Consider the following 27452-nt stretch of genomic DNA (forward strand, 5'->3'; position numbering starts at 1 on the left):
TCTCTAGCTGCTGCTTCTCCCTGCTTAGCTCCGCACTTCCTTGGGTGGGGCCAGAAACTGGAACCTCCCCTTTCCCTTAGGACCACCCTCTTACACTTTTATTAGACTAGCCTATAGAAGGTGTGTCCTCTTATTGGAATGAAGTGTTCACACAATATCTAATTTCTGTTTGTGTGTATTTGGAACTGCTGAAAAGTGATAAATTCATCACTCTCTGGCCTCATTAAGAAATCCATTTTGACCCTCAGACTTTAATTTACTATCTTAGGTTTTCTTACAGTGTTTTTTAGTTTTTCACATTTAATTTCTTGTCTTTAAAATTATCTTAAAAATATGATGGAAATGAATGAAGCCGATGTGCGCTGTTAATTTAGCCCTTGACCCACCACAGGTTGTTGTCCCACGAAACTGTAAAAAGGAATTCCCAAATTCGACTAAGCAGAGAAAAGCAAAGTTTATTTTAAAGTTTATTAGAGGGTAAAGAACAAAAGCAAGGACTTCTAGGCAGGCAGCAATGCCAAGGAGGGGCAAAAGATGCTGAATGGGCCTATGTCTAGGGGATATTTAAACCTTTTTTCTCTATTCTAAAATCTCCTAATCCTCTTTGTAATTGGCTGGCTTTCTGTGGCTGCACTTCCCTGGGCAGCTGCGTCCAGCTTTATTAAGTAAGCTCTTAACTTGTCTTTCGTTCACTGGCCCTGTGCATGGCCTCTTAAGTTGACTCTCCTTTTTAGCCTTAAAATTTACTGCCCTCATTAGCCCCCCTGGATTTCTCTGTCCTTATCTCAGAAGCTTTTTTAACTCTCCCAAAGTCCTTGCCTGCACTGTCCCTGAAGCTGCTTAATTAATCCTAACTTTCCCTGGGACTCATTAGTGGGAAGATCTTTATATTTCGTTATTTATGTAATACTAAGTTTTATAATTGTAACTTCATTTAAAAAGTAAAGGGAAATTAATCATTTATTTCCTCAGTATAACCCATTATATCAAAATACATGCAATCATTTAAAACAATTATTTCTCTAGAATTTTTTTAATTTTTTAAAAAGATTTATTTATGCATACAAGAGCTGGGGTACAGGCCAGAGATGGGGGGGGGGTGAGGGGAATCACCAGAAACAGAGTGGGGAACAGAACAGGCAGACTGACTGAAATACACTGCTGAGGGGAGCAGCAGGCGAAACAGGAGAGGTCTGCTTTACCATGTGGGTTTCTCCCTGGCCGGCCGGGGATTGAACTCGTGCTGCAGACGCTGCGGATTGCTTCATAGTGTGGTGCTTAACCCCTTGTGCCACCAGGGAGGCCCTTAAAACAATTATTAAATGAGATATTCTGTGTTCCTTTTACATACCAAGTCTTTGAAACCCAGCATATATTTTACAATTACATCACCTCTCAATTCAGACTTGCACATTTTAGGAGCTCAATTTCCAGATGTGGCTAGTTGCTACTCTGTTGATTAGTGTGCATTGGATGAACTAGATGGGTAACTAGTGCTATCTCCACTTATTAAATAATCATTTTTTAAATTGAATTGATCTGCCAAACTTGTTATATGTGAAATTCTTTCATAATGAGATTTGCTTCTGGATTTCTGATTCTGTGTTCTAATCATCTGTTTCTCTTACATCAATACCACAGATTTTATTTCATTGACTTCATAGTATTTTATAAAATGTAGAAAGAAATCCCCTTACTGTTTATTTTTATACTTTACTTAGATGTTCTTGGCTGTATGTTCCCTGTAAACTTTTTTTTTTAAAGATTTATTTATTTATTTATACAAGCACTGGGTACAGTCAGAAGCGTGGGAGGGTGAGAGAATCCACCAGAGCCAGAGCAGGGAGCAGAACAGGCAAAAGGACTGAAGTACACTGCTGAGGGGAGCAACGGGTGGCAGGAGAGGTCTGCACACCATGTGGGACCCTTGCTGGCAGCCGGGGAATGAACCAGCACTGCAGAGGCTGCGGGCAGCTTCACAACCCAGAGCTCAACCGCTGCGCCAGCAGGGAGGCCCTCCATGTAAACTTTCATAGAAAAAGACCTATTGTGATTCTAAGTGGAAAAGCATTAAATACATATTTGATTTGGGGAAAGTTGGCATTTTTTGTAATGTCTACCCATCCAAGAATGTGATTTACTTTCCATTTGTACAGGTCTCATTTTTGTTCTTAAATAAAATCGTGCTTTGTGTGCTTACATGTCTTTCATATAGCTCCTTTGGTATAGAGTGTATAGGTACTTCATTTATTTTTTATTGGGATGTTTGTTGAGTTCTCTTTGGAAGTGTTACGGGGCAGGGGAAGGGGCACCCCAGAACCCCCAAACCTGCGTGCTTTAAATAGGTCCTGCCATCTGCCGCATCAACAACAAAACATGTAAGTCCTTTAATGGAAAGGAACTTTAATACAATTAGTGTGCAATACAGAAAAGACAAAGAATATAGTATCCAAATCAAGCCCCCAGAGCTAGCCATCCACTCGTGGGTAAAAGTCCCCCCAAACAGGGTTGGCCCACAGTAAGGCCTGAAAGCCTGCCCCAAGTCTAAAGCACCTTCCCACGGGGACCCACCTAAAAGGGTCAGAAACAACCAGACAAGTCTGGGAGGAAAAGAGCAAAATCAATATCAAGATAAAAGCTGCCATTCTCACCTCCCCATGGGTCTCTCACCCACATCTGTTTCAACCAGTCCACAACCAACAGGCAAGCACAGTTTCTTCACATGTCTCTTGCTTCCATGTGTCTCCTCCAGGTCTCCTGGCTCTCCATCCTGCTTCCTTCCTTCTTCAGTCTCTTCTCCAGCTTCTTTTCTCTTTAGCTCCACCCTCCCTTGGGTGGGGCAGGGAACCTGGAACTACCCCTTTGCCTGGGGACCACTTTGTTACAATTCCAGAACTTACACCATTATGTTATTCTGCTGAGCGTGGGATTTTGACATCTTATGTAATATCCTGAATTGTTCTCTTATTTCCCTCTCCCCACTGGACACATGTAGTTTTTAATTAACTCATTAGAGTTGTAAATCACTAATTTAAAAAATCTTAATCTCTTTTATGATTCTAACTATAGATAGTATAGGTCCTCAATGCAGATTTTTTTTTTAAAGATTTATTTATTTATACAAGAACTGGGGTACAGTCCAGATGCATGGGAGGGTGAGAGATTCACCAGAGACACAGTGGGGAACAGAACAGGCAGACTGACAAAATACACTGCTGAGGGGAGCAGCGGGCGAGACAGGAGAGGTCTACTGCGCCATGTGGGACCCTTGCTGGCTGGCAGAACTGGCGCTGCCAGAGGCTGCGGACAGCTTCACAACGCGGCGCTCAACCGCCTGCGCCACCAGGGGAGGCCCATTTGTTGCTTCTTAATCAAAGGTTGAATTATTTGTGGGAGGTTATCTCCTGGTTGTCAGTGGAATTGTAACAAAGTGGTCCCCAGGCAAAGGGGTAGTTCCAGGTTCCCTGCCCCACCCAAGGGAGGGTGGAGCTAAAGAGAAAGGAAAATAGTGAACTTTTTTCTCTTGTGCTAGGGGAAAAAAATCACTTACTTGTTATTTCTTGTTGCAATTTTATCTTTAAAAAATACTTATTGGGCCTCCCTGGTGGCACAGTGGTTTAGCGCTGGGCTGCAAAGCTACCTGCGGCTTCTGCAGCACCGGTTCGATCCCCAGCCGCCTGGCGAGGGTCCCACATGGCCCGCAGACCTCTCCTGCTGTGCCCGCTGCCCCCCTCAGCAGTGTGTTTCATCAGTCTGCCTGTTCTGCTCCCTGCTCTGGCTCTGATGGGTTCTCTCACCCTCTTGCGCTTGTGACTGTACCCAGTGTTTGTATAAATAAATCTTTAAAAAAAATACTTATTTTGTAGAAGAACTGGGTGTAGGCTGAAGGTGTGGGAGGTGAGAGGATTGATTCACCAGACAGAGTGGGGAGCAGAAAAGGAAGACTGACTGAAATACACTGCTGAGGGGAGCAGTGGTTAAGACAGGAGAGGTCTGCTGTGCCATATGTGAGTTAGTTCCCTGGCTGGGGATCGAAATCAGGCCTTTGTGGTGATAGCACTGAGACTTAACCCCTAGGCCACCAGCGAGGTCCTCTTGTTGCAATTTTAGGGCTAAATAAATAATATCCTCTTCTCCTGCCAGTTTCAGAGCAAGAGGGAGAGACATTGAGAGACTAGAACCCCACCTTTATTAGTTTTATTAAACTGTAATTTGAGAGACTAGCTCAGAAATAACAAAGTTGCTTACTCCCTAGAGTTGAATTTGTCACCCAATCCTTGAGGCCACCCCTTCCCCTTCCTTAGCCCATTCCACTCTTCCCTAACAGAACTTGCCTGCTAAGCTTCATGTTCCTGGAGTACAGGTACCTGCTGAAGCTAAGACAACAGTGGCGCCCCCTGGAGGAGGGTGCTGGTGAGAATTGATACGCAAAAAACGAAGAAAGTATGGGTGGAGTGGATTCTGATAAGAAAGAATAAGGGACTGCAGAAGCATCCCCTGGGATTCAGCATTCAGGATTTCAGTGTTTTCAGATCTTCAGTGAGTCTGTGTTGAGCCATTTCTGCCCCCACCATTCTGATCTTCCAGAAGGCTGTTGCCAGCCTCTGAAGGACATGGAGAGGCTTCAGCAGCCAGCCTCAGAGAAGAAAAGTTTGGAGGCTTTGCGGGTTGCAGCAGGCTGTGCCTCCCATGCTGTCTCTTGACATGGTCTGGGCATTGGGGGAGACTCCCGAGAAGCGGGGAGTTCCTGTGCTCCCCCGAAGAGGGAAAGTTGTACTTCCCAGAAGAGGGGAGTTCTTGCACTTTCAAAGAAGATCTGAACTAGGGAGTCTCCATGGCAACGTCTGCCAATGCTCTCCTCTTTGTTCTTGGTTAATGCAAATGTAAGTTAGTTATAAATTGGCTTGTGAAAACCTAATTCAGACCCAGGTGACAATTGGCTTATTGTTCTTACGCATGAACTATCACAAAAGAAGTAAAAATTGTTAAAGATATAGTTAGGAAAGAAATGTTTCGGCCCTGAGAACTGTGGAGAACAAGCTGCCCTGAACCAGCTGTGCTTGGAAACCATAGCCTAACCTGGGGGGTACCTGTTTGTGGCAACAGTACATCTCCTGTGTATGCAAAAGGCCAACAGTTCCCAGGTTGTGTGGCAGTTAGGTATTTCTAGTTAAAAGTTAGATTTCTGTAGAACTAAAACAGTATTGATGAGTTACTTTAGATCACTTTGAAGTAATTGATAATAGGCTAGATTAATTGAGTACTAGGGAATGGGTTGATTTTAGTAATATAGCATAACAATGGACTTTCATGTCCACCCCAAAATTAGGAAGGCTTGACAGCGTGATTGATTGTTACTGAACATTTGATTATGTTAGAAAAAGAGTTTTACCTAGGGGAGTAATTGTCCCTTTAATCTTAATCAGATTAAAGAGGTGTCCTTTTGTAGTATGAGATCAAGAGGGTCTTTGTATATTCATGAGAAAATATGTAATGATTGTCTCTGTTCTGCTTTGATGCTTATGCTGATGTTATCTCACCGCTCACCTTAAGGTATAAATAAAGACCTGCTGAGACCCTCAGTAGGAGATACTTGCACGAAATAAGGTGTCTGTATCTACCTCACTCCTACCTCACTCCACTTCCCCTCAGTCCTCCGAGAGAACTTGGCCGATGCTGTCCTCTCCTCTCTGAGACCCCTGACACAACTTCTAGCTGGAGCTGGTCTCTAGCAGCGGGTAGCTGAGCAACTGAAACTGTTCCCAACTTTGCTGCTGCTATAGCTTGGAAGAAAAAGGTGAAGACCGGGAGCTGGGTGCCTCGCTGAGCTGTATGAGTGTGGGCCATTTGTTGGGTCTTTCTGTGACAGGGTGGTCCTGAGGAAAAGGTGAGGTTCCAGGTTCCTTGCCCACCCAAGGAAGGGTGGAGCTGAGCAGGGAGGAGAGAAGAAGCTGGAAAGGAGACTGGAGAAGAAAGGAGAAAAGGAAGAAGGACTGGAGAGACAGGAGACCTGGAGGAGGCACATGGAGCAGTCATGTGAAGAAACTGCACTTGCTTCTCAGTCCTGGAGTGGTTGAAACAGACATGTGTGAGAGACCCATGGGGAGATTAACAATGGCAGCATTTATCTTGGTTTTGCTCTTTTTGTCCCAGATGTGCTGGGCCCCTTCTGCCCCTTATCTATGGGTCCCCACCCAAAGGTGCATAAGATTTGTGACAGGCTTTCGGGCCATAGTAGCCCTGCTTTGGGTCAACCCTGTTTGGCTGGGCATTTACCCACAAGTACTTGATTTGGAAATTATATTTTTCTGTCTTGTCTTTGCTACACACTAATTGTATTAAAGTTCCTTCCTATTAAAGTTCTTACGCACTAGAGTATGTTTGTCTTGATGTGGCAGATGGCAGAACCTATTTAGAGCGGGCAGGTTTGGGGTTCTGGGGTTCCCTTCTCCTTGCCCTGTAACAATTTGGCTGCTGTGGCTGCTGTTTTGAGTGTCGATTGTTTGGTGCTGCTCTGGGGTATTTTGGCAGCTCCAGTGAACATCTCCTGTTGTGTCTTCTGCTGTCATCGTGAGTTGGATCGGGCCTATAGTCTGGCTGCCATGTGCTCTAGGCCCTCTTGGCAGGAAGATGCCATCTTGGGAGCTTTTGTGTTTGGGACTTTGAAACACTGCACACTGCTTCAGATGAGGTAAACAGCCTTTTGTGGCCTTAGTGACTCTTTCTTTTCCCTTCTTTGTTAATCCCATTATTGTTCCACGAACCTGAATAATTTTGCAGTTGTGTGTGCAGGTGAAGAACTCAGACAGTGACCAGTAAACTATTTGGGCACTGTCCTTGACCAATTTTAGTGCCCCTTGCTGCCCTGTATCAGTTGCAGGTGAAAAGTCATCGCCTCTTCATGAGGCTTTGAAGACGAAAAGGGCAAGAAGTTGGGATAAGCATGCTCAGCTTCCAAACCTGTGGTTAGGTCAGTCCTCAAGATGCCAGGGGTCAGGAATGGGGGATGCTTTGGGGAAATCTCAAGGAAAACATGAAAATGAAGAATGATTATTTCCCCTAATTACTTTAGAAGTAGATAGGTACTAGATAGCTGCTTTTTTAAATTGTGAAATTAACACATTTAGAAAAGTCAAAACTGAAAGGTGGAACAATGATATTTCAATGAAATATCACCATGTAAGTTCAAGAAGTAGAACATTCTGGTTCAAGAAGTAGAACACTGCCAACCCTGCAGAGTGTTCCTTCCCTGGGGAACCTTTTCTTCACTACTCACTCCTGTACAGCAGCCCTCACCTCTGTCATATTTATGGTCATGCTTTATAGCTTTGTGAACACCTACGTATGCAAATACTATGTCATTTTGTTTTATTTTCTGTCTTTATATAAAAATCTCATCTTGAATTCTTTTGTATGTATTGCTTCATTTGCTCACATTACATTTCTTGTTCCCCTGTTGGGGTCACTTTTCACTGCTGTGTCTCATTCCATTTTATCGATTTATTCACATTGTTAAGAGACTCTGGGGCATTCTTTGACAGTTTTGGCTGCAACAAATATTCATGTGGGTAGCTTACATGTGCATGCTTTCAGATGTAAGTAATTCTAAGAGCAGGATTGCTCTCACTGGTTAAGTGTATGTTCAGATTTAGTAGGTAGGTAATTCCACACCCTTTTCCAGACAGGCTTACCATTTTACAGCAGGCCTGCCATCAGTGCCACGTCCCCACTGCTTCTAGTTCTCATCCATACTTGATACCTTCACTCTTGAATTTTAGTCATTTTTACTGGGTGTTGTGGTTTCACTTTTTAATTTGTATTTAATTACAAATGACGTGAAATCTTTTCCTATGTTTACAGACCTTTTCCTATTGAGTAGTTGGTCTTTTTCTTACAAAGGAGTTCTTTTTCCTCCAAGTTTTATTGAGCCATTATCTGATGTACAACTGTCGGGTAAGTAAAGTGTCAGGCTTTTCTGCCCTCCTGTCATTAGGATTGATGATGGATCCCTGTGGTCCTGAATGCATGCCTGATGGCGGGCACCTGGAGTGGGGTGTGGGCATATGTAAATGGGTACACCTGGGCTGAGAGACAGCTTATAAAGGTGGCGTCACGGGGATACCAGTAGTATGAAAGAGCAGAGAAGCAGAGGCCATGAGAGAATGCTGGAGAGCCCAGAAAAAGTGAAGATTTGCTGGGGGCTGGGAGGCCTGCCAGACTTCTGCCTCCCTCCCCCTCAACCTCCTGGCACCCCTGCCTGCTATGTACCTGGTAAAAAACCAATAAAAGCCTGCAGAAGTTAGGGAGGGCTCCAGGACTCCTTCACTTGTCTGCTCCAATCATAGAGAACTTGCCCTGTGCTCTTCCTGCTGTTACAACACTTGCCATGTTCAGGTGTAGAGCATAATGTCTTTGACATATATGGTGAAATGATATCCATAAGTTTAGTTAACATCTAACATCTCATTTATCCCCCAAAGAAGAAAATTATTTTTTCCTTGTGATGAGAACTCTAAGATTTACTTTTGGGCCTCCCCTGGTGGTGCAGGCGGTTGAGAGCCACGCTGTGAAGCTGTCCGCAGCCTCTGCAGCGCCAGTTCGATTCCTGGCCAGCCAGGGAGATAACCCATATGGCACGGCAGACCTCTCCTATTTTGCCCACTGCTCCCCTCAGCAGTGTGTTTCATCAGTCTGCCTGTTCGGTTCCCTGCTCTGTCTCTGGTGAATCTCTCACCCTCCTGCGCATCTGGCTTGTACCCCAATTCCTGTGTAAAAAAATTTACTCTCTTAGCTTTCAAATATAGCATACATAATGTTAACTGTAGTTGTCATGTTGTACATTACATCCCCAGTGTACTTATTACTGGAAATTTAAAACTTTTGATCACCTTTATTCAATACCCTACTCCTTACCTCTGCCTTTGGTACCACCACTCAAATCCCTTTTTCTTTTTTCCGTGAAATTGAATGATTTCACGACAATGGATAATATGCAAATGTCATTCCCATCTGTGATTTTATCTGTGTAGGGTAAGGAAAAATGTCAGGCTTTTCTGCCCTCCCGCCATCAGGATAGATGATGGATCCTTGTGGTCCCGAATGCATGCCTGATGGCGGGCACCTGGAGTAGGGTGTGGGCATAGGTAGATGGGATTCACCTGGGCTAAGACTGGGCTTTTAAGGGCGGTGTCACAGGGACGCCAGTTGAAGCCGAAAGAGGGAGGGAGGGAGAAGAGAGAGAGAGAGAGAGAGAGAGAGAGAGAGAGAGAGAGAGAACACGAAAGAGAGGGAGGGAGGGAGAGGAGTGAGAGAGAGAGAGAGAACACACCAGAGAGCCCAGATAGTCAGATAGTGAAAACTTGCTGGGGGCTGGGAGGCCTGCCAGCCTACTGGCCCCCCCAGCGCCCCTGCCTGGCGTATACCCGGTAATCCCAGTAAAAACCTGCAAAACCACTGAGGTCTCTGACTTCTCATTTACCCGGTCTGCTAGATCATAGAAAACCTGCTCAGTGATCGTTCCTGCCCTTACAATCTGGTACCATAATTCAGTTTTTTAATGATTGCCAACAATCATTAATAACCAAATAAACTCCATGAGTCTGCTTGGGTGACCCTTTTAATGGTGAACTCCAAGTTACAACACAGTAACTATCACTTCAAATACACCAAGATTTCTGATAACAATGGCTTCTCTGCTCAAGCAGTTTATAAATTTCAGATAAAATCTCTGTAGCAGCAGGAAGGGCACAATGCAGGTTTTCTATGATCTTATGCAGAACAGGGTAAAGCAAGGAGTCCTGGAGCCCTCGGTGGCTTTTTCACGCTTTTATTGGGATTCTACCAGGTACATGGCAGGCAGGGGTGCCAGAGGGCCAGGAGGCTGGCAGGCTTCCCAGCCCCGCAGCGAGTCTTCACTCTTTCTAGGCTCTCTGGCATTCTCTCGTGGCCTCTGCTTCTCTGCTGGTGGTTCTGCTCTGCTCTGCTGTTCCGCTCTCTGCTGGTGTCCCCGCAACACCACCCTTATAGGCCCAGTCTCAGCCCAGGCGTACCCACTTACATATGCCCACACCCTACTCCAGGTGCCCACTATCAGGCATGCATTCAGGACTGCAGGGATCCATCATCAATCCTAATGGCGGGAGGGCAGAAAAGCCTGATGTTTTTTATTTACCCTACAACCTGGCATCACCCTGAAGGAATTGTAACTTCACACTGTTGGGATAGTTTACCAATATGGCTTCAGAGTAGACTAACTTTGCACAGCCCATTTAAAAAAACATTTATTGGACTATTATATTTAGGAATTGTAGCGGCAGGAAGGGACAGAGTACAGGATGTTTATGATTCAAGCAGACAGCTGAAAGAGGAGTCCTGGAGCCCTCAGTGGCTTTTGCAGGCTTTTATTTTACATTTTACCAGGTATACGGCTGGCTGGGGTGCCTGGGGGCTGGGAGGCTGGCAGGCTGGTGGGCTTCCCAGCCCCCAGCAAGTCTTCACTCTTCCTGGGCTCTCCAGCGTTCTCTCGTGGTCTCTTGTTTCTCTTTTGCTCTGCTGGTGTCCTCGTGACACTGCCCTGATAAGCCCAGTCTCTCAACCCAGGTGTACCCATCTATGTATGCCCACACCCTACTCCAGGTGTCCTCCATCAGGCATGCATTCAGGACCACAGGGTTCCATCATCAATCTTAATGGCAGAGGGCAGAAAAGCCTGACAGGAATCAATAGTAGTGTTGTTGTTAAAGAAAAACAAAAAAAACACCTGCATTAAAACCTTTTTTTGGAATGTTTGACACTTTCCACAGAACAGAAATTAAAATTACCTGTTACATAATTAGTCACATATAGTGACAAATTTTTTGCTTGTACACATAAGTATTTTTTAAAACATGTATTCTTTGCAGCAGCTAGGCCCTACCACCCATGTGCTTGGCTGAGTTCACAGATCTGCTGTAACCTATAGCTTCCCTGTCACTTCTGGCTCTCCTTTCCTGTTGAGCTGTGTTCGTGGCATTTAATTACAATAAAACCTTCTGCCACTGCTGCTGTCAGAACCACTTGGTTTTGTGGTTTGGCAAGTATTGGCCTCCCTCACCAGAGCTTCTGCCTCCAAAGTTTTCTTCTTTCAAGGGTCTTTTCTTTCTTTCTATGTCTAGCTTATTCCACATAGCATAATGTGGAAAATGGTAAAATCTTCTTCATCATGGGTTAACTATCCATAGATCACATCTTTTTTAATCCATTCATCCATGGATGGACACTTAGGGCTGTTTCCATGTGTTGCTGCTGTGAACATGAGGGTGGTGATAACTCTTCAGAATGGTATTTCAAGCAAGATTGCTGGATCATATGGTAGGTCAATATTTTGAGGAACTCTGGTTCTGTTTTCCACAGTGGTTGCGACAACTAACATTCCTACCAACAGTATATAACGGTTCCCTTTTCTCTACATCCTCACCACTTGTTTCTTGTCTCCTTAATGGCCATTCTAACAAGTGTGAGGTGGTATCTCATTGTGGTTTTGATTTGCGCTTCCCTGATCGTTAGTGATATCGAGTAACTTTTCATGTTCATTTTGGCCTTTTGTATTTGTTTTTAGACATTTGGGAAAATGTCCAGGTCCCTTGCCCATTTTTAAATCAGATTTGTGGTGTTTTTTTAAGTTGTTTGAATTTGATACCTTTGTAAATTAAGATCAGAATCACTAGAACATCAGTTGTTTGATGCAGAGAGAGGTTTATTGCATGTCAAACAAGCTCTTAATTGGAGGTTGAGCAACCAGTAGAGTCTGAGAAGTGCTTCTGAGCAATGGGGAACACTCCTAGATTGTATTATAATGCGAGATCCAAACACCAAGTGATCCAGAAGCTTTGGGCTTGTCACTTATGTCACAGTGGAGGTGGATGCAGCCGTGAATGGAAGGCCACAGGTAGGTGGAAGAGCTGGAACCAGAGCTGTGTCAGAACATTCTCAATAAGCAAGGAAACTGGGAAAATGCACTTAAATCTGCCTTCCTAGTTAAGAAAGGAAATCGGGTGGTATAAGTTTAGCGACCAGGGTTGAGAAAACAGGAATTGCATTTTATTGGCTGGAAAGCAGGTTAGGGCAAAGAAATGTGGGCTTGGCTGAAGTTCATCATAGGGCACTTTACACATGAGGGATGAAGAGGTTTGAATTTGTCTTGCTGGACCCTGCCTCTGAGTAGCCTTCTCAGAGCTCAGCTCAAAGTTGTTTTTCCTTCCTTGGTGTAGGGTAAGTGAAAAATTATCAGGCTTTTCCGCCCTCCTGCCATTAGCATTAATGATGGGTCCCTATGGTCCTGCATGCATGCCTGATGGCAGGCATCTGGAGTGGGTTGTGGGCATGTATAGATGGGCACACCTGGGCTGAGACTGGGCTTATAAGGGTGGCGGCACGGGGAAGCCAAAGGAGAGAAGAAAAGAAGAGAATGTGAAAGCAGCAGAGCAGAGAGAATGCCAGAGATTCCAGAAAGAGTGAAGACTTGCTGGGGGCTGGGAGGCCTGCCACCCTCTTGGCCCCCTGCCCCCACTGCCTGCCGTGTATCTGATGTAAGCCTGAAAAAAGCCACCGAGTGCTCTAGGACTCTCCTTTACCTGTCTGCTTGGATTATAGAGATCCTGCTCTGTGCCTTGTTGGCACTACACTTGGGATGTCAGATAATCTGCAGCTGTTCAGTACAGGCTTCAAAGAGAAAAGTTTATCTTCAGTTAGAACCTGTTTTATTTCTCCTTTTCCAATTTGGTGCTTTTAAATTATTTTTCTTGCATGATCCACTGACTAGTACTGTGTTGAATAGGCCTGTTGAGATTGACCATTCTCATCTTGTTCAACCTGATCTTAGAGGAACCTGATCTTAGCAGTGAACCCTGACCATTGAGTATGTAACTGTGGGCTTGTCATGTGCAGTATGGTCTTCATATGTTGAAGTACATTCTTTCTATACCCAACATGTTCAAGTTTTTGTGAATGAATGTTGAATTTGTCAAGTGCTTTTTCAGCATTTATTGATGTGATGTGATTTTATTATTCTGTTAATATGGTGTGTCACATTTATTGATTTGTGTATATTCAATTAATCTTTGTATCCCAAGGATAAATCCCACGTGATTATGGGCACTGATACTTTTAATGTGCTGCTGAATTCCTTTTGCTACTATTTTATTGAGAGTTTTTGCATCTATATTCATCAGGGATATTGTAGGTTTTTTTTTTCCTTTAAAAATCACTCATGGGGAGGGGCCTCCCTGGTGGCGCACCAGGTTGAGCACAGTGCTGCAAAGCTGCCTGCAGCCTCTGCAGGGTGGGTTCGATTCCCATGGTGCAGCAGACCTCTATCTTGCCCGCTGCTCCCCTCACCTGTGTATTTCAGTCAGTCTGCTTGTTCTGCTCCCTGCTCTGTCTCTGGTGAATCCTCTCACTCTCCTGTGCCTCTGGTCTGTACCCCAGCTCTTGTATAAAAATAAATGAATCTTAAAATAATCACTCGTGGGGAAACTTTGTGGAAAGTATCATGTTACTCTTTGAGAAATGAAATATTACAGCATGTCCACCAAAATTAAAAAATGAAATGGCTATTAAGGTGTAGGGACAGGAAGACCATAGTGTAGGTTTTCTGATCCAGCAGACTGGGTAAAGGAGGAGTCAGAGTCCTCAGTGGTTTTTTGCAGGCTTTTATTGGGATTTACCCGGTACATAGCAGGCAGGGATGCTGGGGAGCTGGGAAGCTGGCAGGCCTCCCAGCCACCAGCAAGTCTTCATTCTATCTGGGCTCTCCGATGTTCTCTGCTTCTCTCTCTGCTTCTGCTTGTTCTTGGCTTCTACTGGTGTCCCCGCCACCCTTAAAAACTCAGTCTCTCAGCCCAGGTGTACCCATTTCAGGTGCCTGCCATCAGGCATGCATTCAGTACCACAGGGTTCCCTCATCTATCCTAATGGCGGGAACTCCTACCATTTACTATTTGTGTGATTTTTTAAAGAAATTACTTAATTTTTTTCTGAACTTCAGTATTTTTTTTAAAGATTTATTTATTTATGCATACAAGAACTGGGGTACAGGCCAGAGGTGCAGGGGGTGAGAGGATTCACCAGAGACAGAGTGGGGAACAGAACAGGCTGATTGACTGAAATATACTGCTGAGGGGAGAAATGGGCGAGTCAGGAGAGGTCTGCTGCGCCATGTGGGTAGCTCCCTGGCCGGGGATTGATCCTCAGTGGCTGAGGATAGCTTCATAGGTTGTGTCTTATAACCCCTTGCGCCACCAGGCCCTGAACTTCAGTATTTTTCAACTGTAAATAGTGTCTAATACTAGAGTGTCATCAAGGTTATTTTCTGTAAAGGAATAGCTTAGTTGATGCTAGGTTTATAATGTGAAAGTTGAAGTATACTGTCACTTCATATGTTTGTTTTTTATTTTATTCAGACTATCTGAAATATCCAAGATGCCATAATGAAGTTGCAATTTGATAGTGTCTGCATATCTGCTGGAAAAAAGTTTGAAGGCAAAGGCAGAACCAAACTAATCTGGATCCAAGATCCTCTACAAGTATTGGGTTGTTGGAAAAGTCATGACGCATTTTTTGTGACAGATGGCATGTTTGGAAGTACTGGAGTCATTTACGTCTATGTTATTGCCAGTCACTTGACAGTTGGCAGTTCTAGCTTCATTCTAAAAACAAATTGAGCGATTTGGTTGAGTTTTGGAGATTTTACAATAAGTTGAAGATGGAAGACCAGACTCTGCATTTTTGCCATGTTTTAGTGTTTTACTTCTGTAAAGGGAAGAACGCAAGTCAAGCTTGTGAAAAGTTGCATAAAGTTTACGGGTACAGTGCTCTACACCAGAGTCAGTGCCAATGATGGTTCTCGAGACTCTGTGCTGGTGATTTTGATCTCAATGATGCTTTTCAGGGAGGCCCACTGAGGTTGATGACAACAAAATAAAGGCATTGATCAAATCAATCCACCTTACATGACATTAGAGATTATAGAAACATTGACCATCCATCATTCAAGTGTTTCCGGCCACCTAAAAAAGCTGGGATACATACACAAGCTTGATTTTTGGGTTCCTCATGAACTTAAAGCAGTTCATTGGACAGCGTGTATAAATGTCTGCAATATGCTCCTTAAGCATGAAGGAATCAATCCTTTTTTGAAGCTATTGATAACTGGTGATGAGACATGGGTTGTGTACAATGAGGTGCGCAGTCTTGGTCCCAACATGATGGTTCACATCAAATGACATCGAAAGCAGTCATTCATCAGAGGAAGGCTGTGCTCTCAGTGTGGTGGGATTTTAAAGGTGTCATGTTTTTCGAGCTCCTACCAAGGAACCAAACAATCAATTTGAATGTGTACTGTCGGCAATTGGACAGTTTGAATGAATCCAATGTCCAGAAATGTCCAGAGCTTTTTAATTGTAAAGGAGTTGTGTTCCATCACAACCTGAGACCACATACAAGTTTGATCACCTGTCAGAAATTATTGGAGCTTGGATGGGATGTGTTGCCACATCCACCATACTCGCCTGACCTTGCGCCATCAGACTTCCACTTGTTTCACTCTCTTCAAAACTCCTTGTGTGGTATAATGTTCAATTCAGATGAGGCTGTAAATCAGCACCTTGTTCAGTTTTTTGCTCATAAAGAGAGGTCCTTCTATGAACGAAGAATTTTGAAGCTCACTAAAAGATCGCAAAAAGTTATTGAACAAAATGGGCAATATATCATTGACTGATCTTTGTTCTTTTTTTTCTTAAGATTTATTTATGAATATAAGAACTGAGGTACAGGCTGGAGGTGCAGGGGGTGAGAGGATTCGCCAGAGACAGCGTGGGGAGCAGAACAGGCAGATCAACTGAAATACTCTGCTGAGGGGAGTAGCGGGCGAGACAAGAAGTTTGCTGTGCTATGTGGGTAGCTTCCTGGGCGGGGATCAAACTCGTGCTGCAGTGGCTGCAGATAGCTTCATAGTGCTGAGACTTAACCCCTTGCGCCACCAGAGAGGCCCCTGATCATGTTCTTGATATAAATAAATGACCTTTGAAAAACAGAAAAAACATGTCATGACTTTTCTGACAACCCAATAGTTTAACAAATTATTTTCAGGCACAAGGTGAAGTATTTGAAGGATTTTAGCGGAAGCCCTGTCTTTGGAATTTTTCCTGATTTTTGTGCTGAAAATGCTTCACTGGATTTAGTCAAATGGATGGTGTAATTGGATTTGTGATGTTGCTGCCTGCCTTTGGGCAGTTGATATATTACTCCTTTAACATATTACTCAGGTGAAAAATTCAGTAATTTTCTGGGGCAGACATTCTGATACATACTTCCTCAAATATGTGTCAGCCTCCCTCTGACAATGATTTATTGCAATCTCCAACTCCATCTGTATGGGAATGGGAGATATATAGCAAGTCAGATGGCCTCTTGGGAGTTTTGTTTTCAAGTTCTGGATTGGCACTTTCACTTCTGCCACGTTGGACTGCTGCTGTTTGGGAAAAAACGGAAGGGACTGGTGGCAGAGATTGCTGGTTATCTCTCGTTATCTTTTTTTTAAAAGATTTTTAATTTAATTTTAATTTTTTTTTTTAAAGATTGATTTATGCATACAAGAGCTGGGGTACAGGCTAGAGGTGCGGGGAGTGGGAGGATTCACCAGAGACAGAGAACAGGCAGACTGACTGAAATACACTGCTGAGGGAGCAGTAGGTGAGACAGGAGAGACCTGCTGTGCCATGTGGTTTGCTCCCTGGCCGGCCAGGGATCGAATTTGTGATGCAGAGGCTGTGGATTGCTTCATAGTGCTGTGCTTAACCCCTGGAGCCATCAGGGAGTTCCTGTTCTCCTTTAAGAAAATATTTGTAGCTGTAATCGAAAAAGATAAACTCATGCCATTCGCAGCAACGTGGATGGAGCTAGAAGGAATTATGCTCAGCGAAATAAGCCAGAAGGAAAAAGAAAAATAACAGATGGTTTCACTTATAACAGGAATATAGGGGAACCAAATAAGATATCAGTGTAAAAAAAAAAATAACAGCAAAAAACAACAAAGCAAAACAGACAATTATAAATCAGAGACATACTGCAGGGGAGGAGGAGGGAGAGGGATCAGAGGGAGGGAGGGAGGACAGGAGACTGTGGTGATAGTGCACGGGTGCCTTGGGGAAGGAAATTCTATGGGGACTCAATCTGAGGGGGTGAGGGGAAGCAAATATTTAAAAAATTAAAAAATGATAAATGTTAAAAAATAATTAAAAAATATTTGTAGCTGGGCACATGACTGGCTGAAATATTCTTTTTTAGCATTCATACAATGTGGTATGATTGTGTTATTGAGCCAGTGAGATATGAGCAGAAATGATGTGTGTAGCTTGTGATCACAACCCATCCTCTGTCTGCCCCGTTTGGAATGCATGTGTTGTGCTAAGTCATCTTGGACTATGGGGATACCAACAGTTCCTTAGGGCAGTAATTCCTAAACTTTGCTGCACGTTAGAATGATCTAGGGAAATTAAAAAAGTCCAAGTGCCTAGGATACATGGTAGGCCCACTAAGAATTATGGGAGAGGAGGTGTAGATATCAGTGTTTTGAAAAATCTCCAAGTGATTCCAATGTGCAGCAGAATTTAGGAAGAACTGCCTGAACGATTCCAGCACAGGACACTGGAGGGGCCTGTGTTGCTGGAAGCACTCCCGGACCACCTACAAGAGGCCATCAAATGTCAGAGCAGGTGTCCCGTTTGTTTAAGTCTGTTATTTGAAATTACAGCCACTGGCCCTATCTACTGACTAATAAAGGTGAGTTACTGTCTTTAAAACGGACTATTTCATAGAATAATCTTGTTTCCTTGTTGGATTTTGCTTATTTATGCCATTCATGTATCAGGAAAATTTTATTGAGACAACCAGGAGTGTCACTTAGCATCATGTAACTGAGGCCCATCGTGCTGCACGTGTGCATGGTCACTCCTTTTATTGCTGGGGGGTGTCCACTGCTGGTTCCACTGCAGTGCTCATTGCTGGGGGAATGTTTGGGTTGTTTCCAGTTTGGGGCTGTGATGAATAAAGTCATTGTTAGCAGTGATTTACAACTTTGGGGGTAAATACAAGTTTTTAGTTCTCTTGAGGAATACCTAGGTGTGGGCTTGCCAGGCTACATGGTTAAGTGTATGTTTACTGTGTAAGAAACTGCTCCATGCTCTGAAGTGTCTGTGACCTTTGCATTCCTTCCAGCAGAGTGTGGCAGTTCTAGTGGCTTAGCATCTGGGCCAGCACTTGGTACTGTCCGTTCCCTTTTTGGTTTTCTGTGTTGTGTGCTCAGTTATAAGTCATATAATTTTCTTTGATGAAGTGTCATTTCAGATCTTTTGTCTTTCATTAATTTTTCATGGAGTTTCCTTATTTACTGAGTTTCAAGAGTGCTATATACCTGGAACTGGTGCTTTGTCAGATAAGTTTTATGCAAATAGTTTCTCCCAGGCTGTGCTTGTCCTTTTTTTTTTTTTTTTTAAAGTATTTGTGAAGATCAGTTTTAATTTTGATGAAATCCAGTTCATCATTTCTTCATTTGCAGGTCCTGCTTTGGTATAGTCTCTAAGAAATCTTTATCTAAATTTGGTAGGATCTAGTTTTGAAAGTTATTATTTCATGCACACATGTTGCATGAGCAACACTGCAGTGATAAACAGGAGTGGTGGAGCAGGCTGTAGGATGCAGGATGCTCCTCAAGAGCAAGGTCCTGGCCTTTTCATTGACAGACGGGTGGGTCAAACTGAACATTGGATTTTGGACTTTAGGGAGGGTGAGTCCAATGATATACACGTGACTCCCACCCATGGTCCCAATCTTATTAACAAGGTGTTCCACTGATCAGTCTCTGGGGCGCAAAGTACATTAGTCAACAGCTCTCCTGGTCATACCTCAGATGTGTATCTTTTGTCCCAGGGTGATCAAGTGTCCTGCCCTTGTCTAACTTGAAAGGAGCCTTGTACACCCACCCACACAGAAGAAAATTTTACATAGATAAATGTTCACCCCCCCCCCACCCATAACTCTCCTGTGAGCCAGGTCATTTGCTTATATCTAGTCATTAGTGTCTACTGTCATAAATACAGAGTTTAAAACACAGAGTGGGAGAAAAGATTTGAAAATCAAATAATGTATCTGATAAAGGACTTGTATCTAGAATTTATAAATGGAACCCTTACAACTCAACAATATGAAAAGAAATAGACAAAAGACTTTACCAGTGAAGAGAGATAGATGCCAAATAACTATATGAATGGTTCTCATTCAGTGATTTCCCATTATTAGGAAAAGACAGATTAAAAATAACAGTGATATACCATTATGTACTTAACAGAAGGCAAAAATCCAAAAAAAAAAAAAAGGGTAATACTGACTCAGCAACAGGACCCCTCATTCAATGCTGGTACGAAATGAGATGACACAGAGACAGATAAATGCAGAACGGTGTCACTAATATGTGGAATATAAAATAAGTAATAGATAAATATAAGCTGAAAAACTAACCCTTGAGAGCTGACTACAGAACTGACACAACAGGCGGGGGGAGGCTGGGGCAGGAAAACAAAGAGGGAAAGAAGTATGATGGTTTGTGGTGGTGGAATATGGGTGAGTTGGCGGTGCATACACCATGCTGGTAATACCTGATGGGGGTACCTTAATATTACTGTTGAAAAAATAAATTTAAAAAAATGGCAGAGTCACTAGAGGAGATATTTGACAGTCTAATTTTTTTAAAGATTTATTTATGCATACAAGAACTGCAAGTAGGCTAGAGTGAGTGTGTGTGTGTGTGTGTGTGTGTGTGTATTCACCAGAGTCAGAGCGGGGCAGATCAGGCAGATTTGGCAGATCTACTGAAATACACTGATGAAGGGAGCAGAGGGTGAGACAGGAGAGGTCTGCTGCACTATATGAGTTAGTTCCGGCCCCCAGTGACTGGTAATAGTACTGAGACCTTAACCCCTGTGCCACCAGGGAGGCCCTTGACAGTTTATTTAGAAACCAAACACACACTGAACATACAACCCAGTGATCACTATCCTATTTACCCAACTAATTTGAAAACTTATATTTGTAAAAAATAAACAAAAAACCAACCCTGCATGGAAGTAAATGCTTATAGCAGAACACATGTTACTGTTTGAGCTGCCCATAGTGACTTCCTTCCAAAGACAACAGTAACTAAAGAAATGAAAAATAAAAGTGGGTATTTGTACACTTGATGCGTGAAGGGAGAACAACACTTAACCCTCTGTGGTCTTTTCCCCCCAGACCCATCACCCATTGCAAAAGACCTCAAACTGAGGCTATTACTCCTGAGCAGCTCCTCACAGATGTCAGTGCCATCAAAGCAGGAAAGTCTGAGAAACCGTCAGCCAGAGGCACCTTAAAGACACATGGTTGGGACTTGCTGTGGGGTCCTGGGTAGGGTGTCAGAACATAAAGAGGATATTAGAAATAATTAATGAAACCCAAATAAAGTGCGGAGTTTAGCAAAAGTGCATCAGTATTGCTTCCTTAACTGTACAAATGACTGTAGTCATATGAGATGTCAACAGTTTGGAAATGATGTGGGCTATATAGACATTACTATTACCTTTGCAACTCTTCTAACAGTATTTATGAACATGTTATTCTAAAAAATAGCCCTCAAAAAAGTTACAGGTTAGAAGGAAAAAATGAGGCCTCAATTTTCCAAAATAGTGCTATCAAGGGACTGGAGAGAGGGGTTCTGGGAGAAAAGCTGGAAACCTCACACACAGGGCAGGCTCCGGAGTCTCCTCTCCTCTGAGCCCTGCTTCTCTGACTCCTCACAGAGCATCTCAGCCCCAGGACACCGCCCTCCAGGACCCCCAACTCTGCCCACCTCAGCCCCCGCCCCGTCCTGGCGGCGCCACCAGAATCCGGAACAGCGCGGCAGCGCCCCCGTGTGGCCACAGGGCTGAGCACAGGAGCCCAGAGCTGCCCTTTCTCCTGCTCAGCCAGGCCCTCCCCAGGCTCCCTGGGCCCCCAGCGGCAGGACAAGGTCCACTGTCAGGTTAGGGGTCCTTAAACTTCCTCCCAAGTGAGAAACTATGGGTACAGGCCTCAGGGAAGAGCCACGTGTCCAGGTCATAACAGCTGCCTCCCAGTTTCTAGGTGGGTCCCCCAAACAGTTTTCCCTAATCTCTTTGGATGGAACATTGGACTCCAGAGCTGCTGTTACTTGTTCCTGCCTCCCGGGATGAAGTGCTGCCTCCTGGGAGTCAACTCTAAATTCTCCATCCCTAGGGTGAGGGGAGGGGCTGAATAATAGAATCTTAGGTTAGGTTCTATTCTTGACTTTGAGTCTTTATGAGCATCCAGGTGATTCCTGAGCTCACTGAAGTGGGGGCTCCCTGGTCTCCATGTCTTCACATGGTGTCAGTTGGCTCTGGGGTGGTCTGCTCATATGGCCCAAAATGCCGGGGGTGGGGGCAGAGCTTGGTCCTGCTCCTTTCTCCTCCTTAGTCATCACTCTAGGGGAACATTCCATACTCAAGACTTAAAATATTTACATCACATCATCTCTCAGATATAGTTCCAGCTCAGACATTTCACCTGTGCTCTAGACTTGTTTGTCCAATTGCCATGACTGCTTCATTTCCAATAAATCTCAGCTTCAACTTTCCTAAATTGAATATCTAGGATGCTATTTCCTCAGATATGGCTCTTCTGGGGGCTTCCCCATGTCACTGCAGGCTCCACCTCTGCCTGCATATTCTGAAATACTGGGTGTCATCTCTGACCCCTTTCTCACAACCCAGCAGTAGGAAACACTGTAAAGTCCATCTCTAAATATACAGAGATCCAATCACTTCCTATTGTTTTCCTGCTCACCTCCCCTTGCCCCAACAAAGGCACCAACTTGTCTGTCCTGGAGCCTGCGCTGGTTTCTGACATTTATCTTTCCACCTCTCACCCTTTGATTCTGCAGAGCAGCCAGACAGTCTTCTAAAGAGAAGTCCCACATTTCTGTTCAGAAAGGTCTTGACAACCCACATCTTACTCAGAAAGTCAAGCCCTCTCAACATCCTGAAGGCCTGAATGACCTGGGTGCACACAGAACTCATCTCAGTAGCCCTCTGCTCCAGCCAGCCAGGCAGCCTCCTTGCTCATCTCAGCCACACAGACTCATTCCTGCTTCGTGCATCTGCCCTGAAGGTTGTCCTGCCTGGACAGAACTTCCCTGGACATCCTTGTGGGCAACGTGTCCATCAAACTTTTTCTCAAAGGTCACCTTAGTGAGGCCCAAACTGACCACGCTGGGAAGACAGCCATCCTGTCCCCACACACTGACTCTGGGTCACCTTCCTTCAACCTTACCCACTTCTAGCCAGACATGTCCCTTATTTACTGTCACAGTCTCCAGTGTCCCCTTCCCACTAGGACACATTCTCACCAGGCCAGCAAGTTGGGCCTGTTTTTAGTTCATTGAGTTTTCCTAGATGCAAAAATAGCCTGTCACTCATAATGCCACACACAACAATTATCAGTTCATGAATGATCAGTGTAGAGCACCTCCCTGATCTAGAGACAGTGTCTTTACTAATGTGGCCTCAGGCTACATGCTACACACACCTCCACTCACAGAGACATCAGTGCCCCCCTCCCTCCGCTGTCCCAAGTGCTGCACCCTCCCCCACCAACCCTCCTGCACACCACAGCACATGAGCACATTTATCACTTTAGAAAAGGGGGTCCTAAGTTTATGGGTACCATTTTTCAGCCAACTGTGAATGTTCCCATGATGCTATTTTATCAAACCCTGGGTTCGGATCAAAGCAGCAGTGGGGTTGCTACACTTCAGGGCAGGACTAGAGGGACAAGCTACAGAAAAAAACAGAAATGCAACATGAGCATTTAAGATGAGAAATTATCTAATCTTCTCCTCCACTAATATCAGAATTTGGTCTTTTAAAAGGATGTGGAAAAGAGGGCCTGCCTGGTGGAGCAGGGGTTAAAGACAGCACTATCAAGCTATCAACAGCCACTATAAGCATGAGTTCGATCCCTGCCGGCCAGGGAGCTACCCACATGGAGCAGCAGATCCCTCCTGCCTTGCCTGCTGCGCCCCTCAGCAGTGTGTTTCAGTAGATCTACCTGTTCTGCTCTCTGTTCTCTCTGGTGAATCCTCTCACTCCCCTGCACCTCTGGCTTACACCCCAGTTCTTGTATGCATAAATAAATCTTTAAAGAAAAACATCTGGAAAAGACAGAAATAATCCAGAAAATGGTCCTGAAATGAGGCCAAAAAGTAATGAGTCTGGAAATTAGTCTCTAACACCAGATACTACTGTAAGCAGGGGCCACCCTGAACTTTGTGGGAACAATGACAGATGCCTTAGGCACTGTCAGAGACAGGGACACCCAGAGGACATGACGCCTGGTGTCTAAACATGAAAATGAACAGGCATGAAGCAATAAAAACCAAAGAAACAAAGTACAAACATGCAAATTGTGAAGACTGAGGGCCCAGCCCTGATGTGAGCTTAGGCTGACCCGGCAATGCATGTTCCTGGAGACAGGACAGGCCCAGGTGATGTCTGAGTCCCTGTGATCACAGGTCCTGCTGGGGCAGGTGCTACTGAAGGACAAGGACAAAGGAGCAGAGAGATGACCAGTTGAACAGTGACCACAGAAAGCCCACAATGCACTGACTGGACACAGGCCCCATCCCCCTCGGCTCCTCCCAGCCTCTCCTGCCCACACATGCACAGACTCAGCACAGTAAACACGGATTCTAGAACACTGTCCACTTATTTACTAAGAACCTTTTTTTGTAACCCATCAAACCAACATGACAAGATTAGAAAAAAATAATTTCAAACATGGATTATTATTTCATCAGGGAAGTAGATGTTATTCTTCAGGAAAACACAAAGACTAGTAGAGAAAGCCTAGGCTGCCTCTGCTGGAGCAGGAAAGTCATAAGGGAGAAAACACAGGTCAGTGTGGGGAGGGGCCTGGTGGGCAGGGCTGGGCCAGTCTCCCTACCTCCTCAAGTTATGCTAATATTGTTACAGGGCGGGGAGAGGGGCACCCCAGACCCTGCAAACCTGCCTGCTTTATATAGGTTCTGCCATCCACCGCATCAACACAAAACAAATGAGACTTTAATGGGAAAGAGCTTTAATACAATTAGGAAACAATACAGGAAAGGCAAAGAATCTAGTTTCTAAATCAAGCACCCCAAGTTACCCGTCCCCTCGTGGGTAAAAGTCCACCCAAGCAGATTGGCTCAGAATAAGGCCCCAAAGCCTGCCCCAAGTCTAAAGCATCTTCCAGTGGGGACCCACAGAAAAGGATCAGAAACTACCAGACAAGTCTGGAAGAAAAAGAGCAAAATCAAAATCAAGAGAAAAACCGCCATTGCCACCTCCCCACGGGTCTCTCACCCACATCTGTGTCACCCAGGCCACGACCAAAAGGCAAGCGCAGGTTCTTCACGTGTCTCTCTGCTCCACGTGCCTCCTCCAGGTCTCCTTCTGCCTCCATCCTGCTGCCTTCCTTCCTCAGTCTCCTCTGCAGCTTCTCTCCCTGCTCAGCTCCACCCTCCCTTGGGTGGGGCAGGAAACCTGGAACCTCCCCCTTTCCTGGGGACCACCCTGCTACAATATGACCCCAGATACATGAGGACGCCCTTTGCAGCAAGAGAGATGGGGGATCTTGAAGTCACAAAGTGGGGGTGAGAAGTAACCCTGCATCACTCAGGCCCCACAAGGCAGCTGGCTCACACTGTGAAGGAAAATAATCAGGAACAAAGTCAGGGAATCATGTAAGTGTTGACATTCTCTATAGTCCACTGCATCCTCAGCATGTCCCCCTCACAGCTTCCTCATAACCTGGTCCCATCTTCTCTGCCTCACTCCTCCCACCGCAGGCCTCCAGGGTCTCACCTTTAGCAGCTGTGACATCAGAGCTCTGAGTACTCTCACTGCCTGGGGGAGAACAAAACAGAATTTGGTCAGAGCCACAGAGATGAGACCACAGGAAGGACTGACTCGCCCAGGGGCTTCATCCTCACTGTCCCCAGGGGCTCAGGAATCCAATCCCTGATCCACACTTACCTGCTGCCTGAGTATAGCTTCCTCCTTTTCACCTTTGGGAAGAAACACCATGTGAGACCAGAGATGAGTCAGCCCATGAAGTCCTAAAGGAAGCCCTGAATCCTGGACCATAGGGAAGTTTCCAGAACTGTGACTGAAGACCAAGGGCAGGACCAGGAGATATGAAGAAAGGAGTCTGACAATTGCAGGGAGTCAGGTCCCATCACCAAAATTATGAAGGTGAACAATGTGTGATTTACTTTCCTAAGTGTTTTACAAAGGAGAGCGGGAGTAGCAATCAGCTCCACACTGGGCAACACACACATACGTGGATGGTACTTCCCATTAACCAGGCAGGGCAAATTCTCCCTGGGACTTAAAAGACCCCAGCAGACAATCCCCCCCACTCCCTTCCCTACCTGAACTTCTTCCTCCTCATCACAGCTGCAGCCACCACAGCTCCGGTGAGCACAGCCCCAAGGAGAACCAGGCCAGCAATGATGCCAATAGTGGGGATGGAGGACTGAGGAGGTGCATAGGGAAGGGAAGGTGAGACTCTGAACCCCAGGTCTCCAACCTAAACCTTTGTAGGTCTCCAGACGGGCTCCTGATTACCCTGAGCAGAGCCTCTATGTCCAGGTCCCCATCTCAGGACTCCAGGCTCCAGCAGCCCTTCATGCTGCACGTGACACGTGTATCTCTGCTCCTTTTCAGAAGGCACCACCACAGTAGCCCACTTCTGGAAGGTTCCATCCCCCAGGCCAGTCTCCACCAGCTTAGTGACATGGGTCAAGTTGTTAGGGGGAAAGGATGTCCTGAGCAAACTCCATACAGGCTTTGTAAACTCCACCCCCACTCCAAAGCCATCAAGATACTGGAAATGACAAATCCCATTATCACCAAAGGGAGGGTTGCTGGGACCTGAGGGCAGAGTTAAGCAGCCAAGTTTGGTATAAAACCAGACACGTGGGCTTTGGGGGGGGTCCCCTTTTGGCTCTCCACCAGCTCATGGCTCTCTGCCAGCTCTCAGCGTGCCATTGGAATTCCAGGTCCGCAGAGATGGGTAGGACGTATTTAAGACTTTATCTCCCTCTTTTCTCCCTGAGTTGTACATTTTCTCATTTCCCCTTTCCCTTTGTAAATAAACCTTTATCAACCTTTGTGTGTGCCTGCAGTTGAGTATTAATAAGTCCCTTTTAAGCGTGTGAATGAGGACCCACAGTCAGGCAACCCATTTTATATCGCGGTTGCCCTGTAATAAAGTCAGCCAGTGAGGGAGGTAGGAGGCCTCACAGTCCCTATTATGTATGCGCTGCAGCTTCTTGCCATTCTCCAGGTATCTGCGCAGCCCCTCAATGCACTCCCCCTCCAGGTGGTTGCTATGGTACTGGACGTCTCCGGCCGCCTCCCACCTGCGCCGGGAGATGTGAGCTGCCGTGTCCGCCGCGGTCCAGGAGCGCAGGTGCCGGTTCAGGGCCAGGTAATCCTCACCGTCGTAGGCGACCTGACTGTACCCGCGGAGGAGGCGCCCGTCGGGCCCCACGTCGCAGCCATAAATCCTCTGGAGGGTGTGAGACCCTGAGCCCCACCCCACGGTCACCCTCCTGCACCCCGACCTCCCACCCGCCCCGCCCCGCCCCAAACCGAAACCGCAACCGCTAGGAAGAAAGTCACCCGGGCTCTTTTCGGGTCAAGGGTCTGGGCGGGTCCACCAGCCTCAGCGGGACACAAGGACCCGGACCCCGAGTCTGGGGTGCGGGTCATGACTGCGCCCAGGGCCCGCCCCGCTCACCGACCTCGCTCTGGTTGTAGCGGCCGGGCAGGACACTCAGGTTCACTCGGCAGGTCTGTGCGGTGTCCTTCGCGGTCCGCGTCTCCCTCTCCCAGTACCCCGCCCCTCCCGCCCCGCCCAGGGCGCTCGCGGCTCCATCCTCGGACCCGGGGAGTCCCCGTCTAACCCCACGAACTGCGTGTCGTCCACGTAGCCCACCTCCATGTACCGGGGCTCCCCGGGGCCGGGCCGGGACATGGCGGTGGAGAAAATCCTCAGGGAGTGGGAGCCTGGGGGCGGGAGGGGAGACCCGGGCTGGGGAGACGGGGCGGAAGGGGGGGCGAGGGGGCTCCTGAGAGTGTTAAGGGGCGGCGGGACGAGAAGGCCGGGAATCTGGGGGCAAGAGGAGGAGGGAGGCCCGGAAGTTCAGAAAGGTACCAGGACAGGGAGGGGCCCAGGGAGCTCAATAGGGTTAATGGCCGCTAATCACGACTTTCCCTAAGTCCTACACCTCGGTCTGGGATCTCCTTGCCCTGACTCCAGAGCTACGGTTTCCCTCCAGCGCC

The 27452-nt window shown here is 45.8% G+C and overlaps 1 protein-coding gene across 1 annotated transcript in view; it reads right to left on the bottom strand.

The window, feature by feature from the left end:
• Positions 1 to 27452, bottom strand: part of LOC311188236 (HLA class I histocompatibility antigen, B alpha chain-like) — a gene marked incomplete at both ends in the record, with an annotated part of 51947 nt that overhangs the window by 4344 nt on the left and 20151 nt on the right. Inside the window, 3 exons of the mRNA XM_084259383.1 lie at positions 24898 to 25007; positions 26409 to 26527; positions 27074 to 27176. Of these exons, the coding sequence (XP_084115509.1) occupies positions 24898 to 25007; positions 26409 to 26527; positions 27074 to 27176 (332 nt within the window). The remainder of the gene's footprint in view (positions 1 to 24897; positions 25008 to 26408; positions 26528 to 27073; positions 27177 to 27452) is intronic.

Source organism: Talpa europaea (genome assembly GCF_964194135.1).
Source record: "Talpa europaea genome assembly, chromosome: 2".
Taxonomy (NCBI): domain Eukaryota; kingdom Metazoa; phylum Chordata; class Mammalia; order Eulipotyphla; family Talpidae; genus Talpa; species Talpa europaea.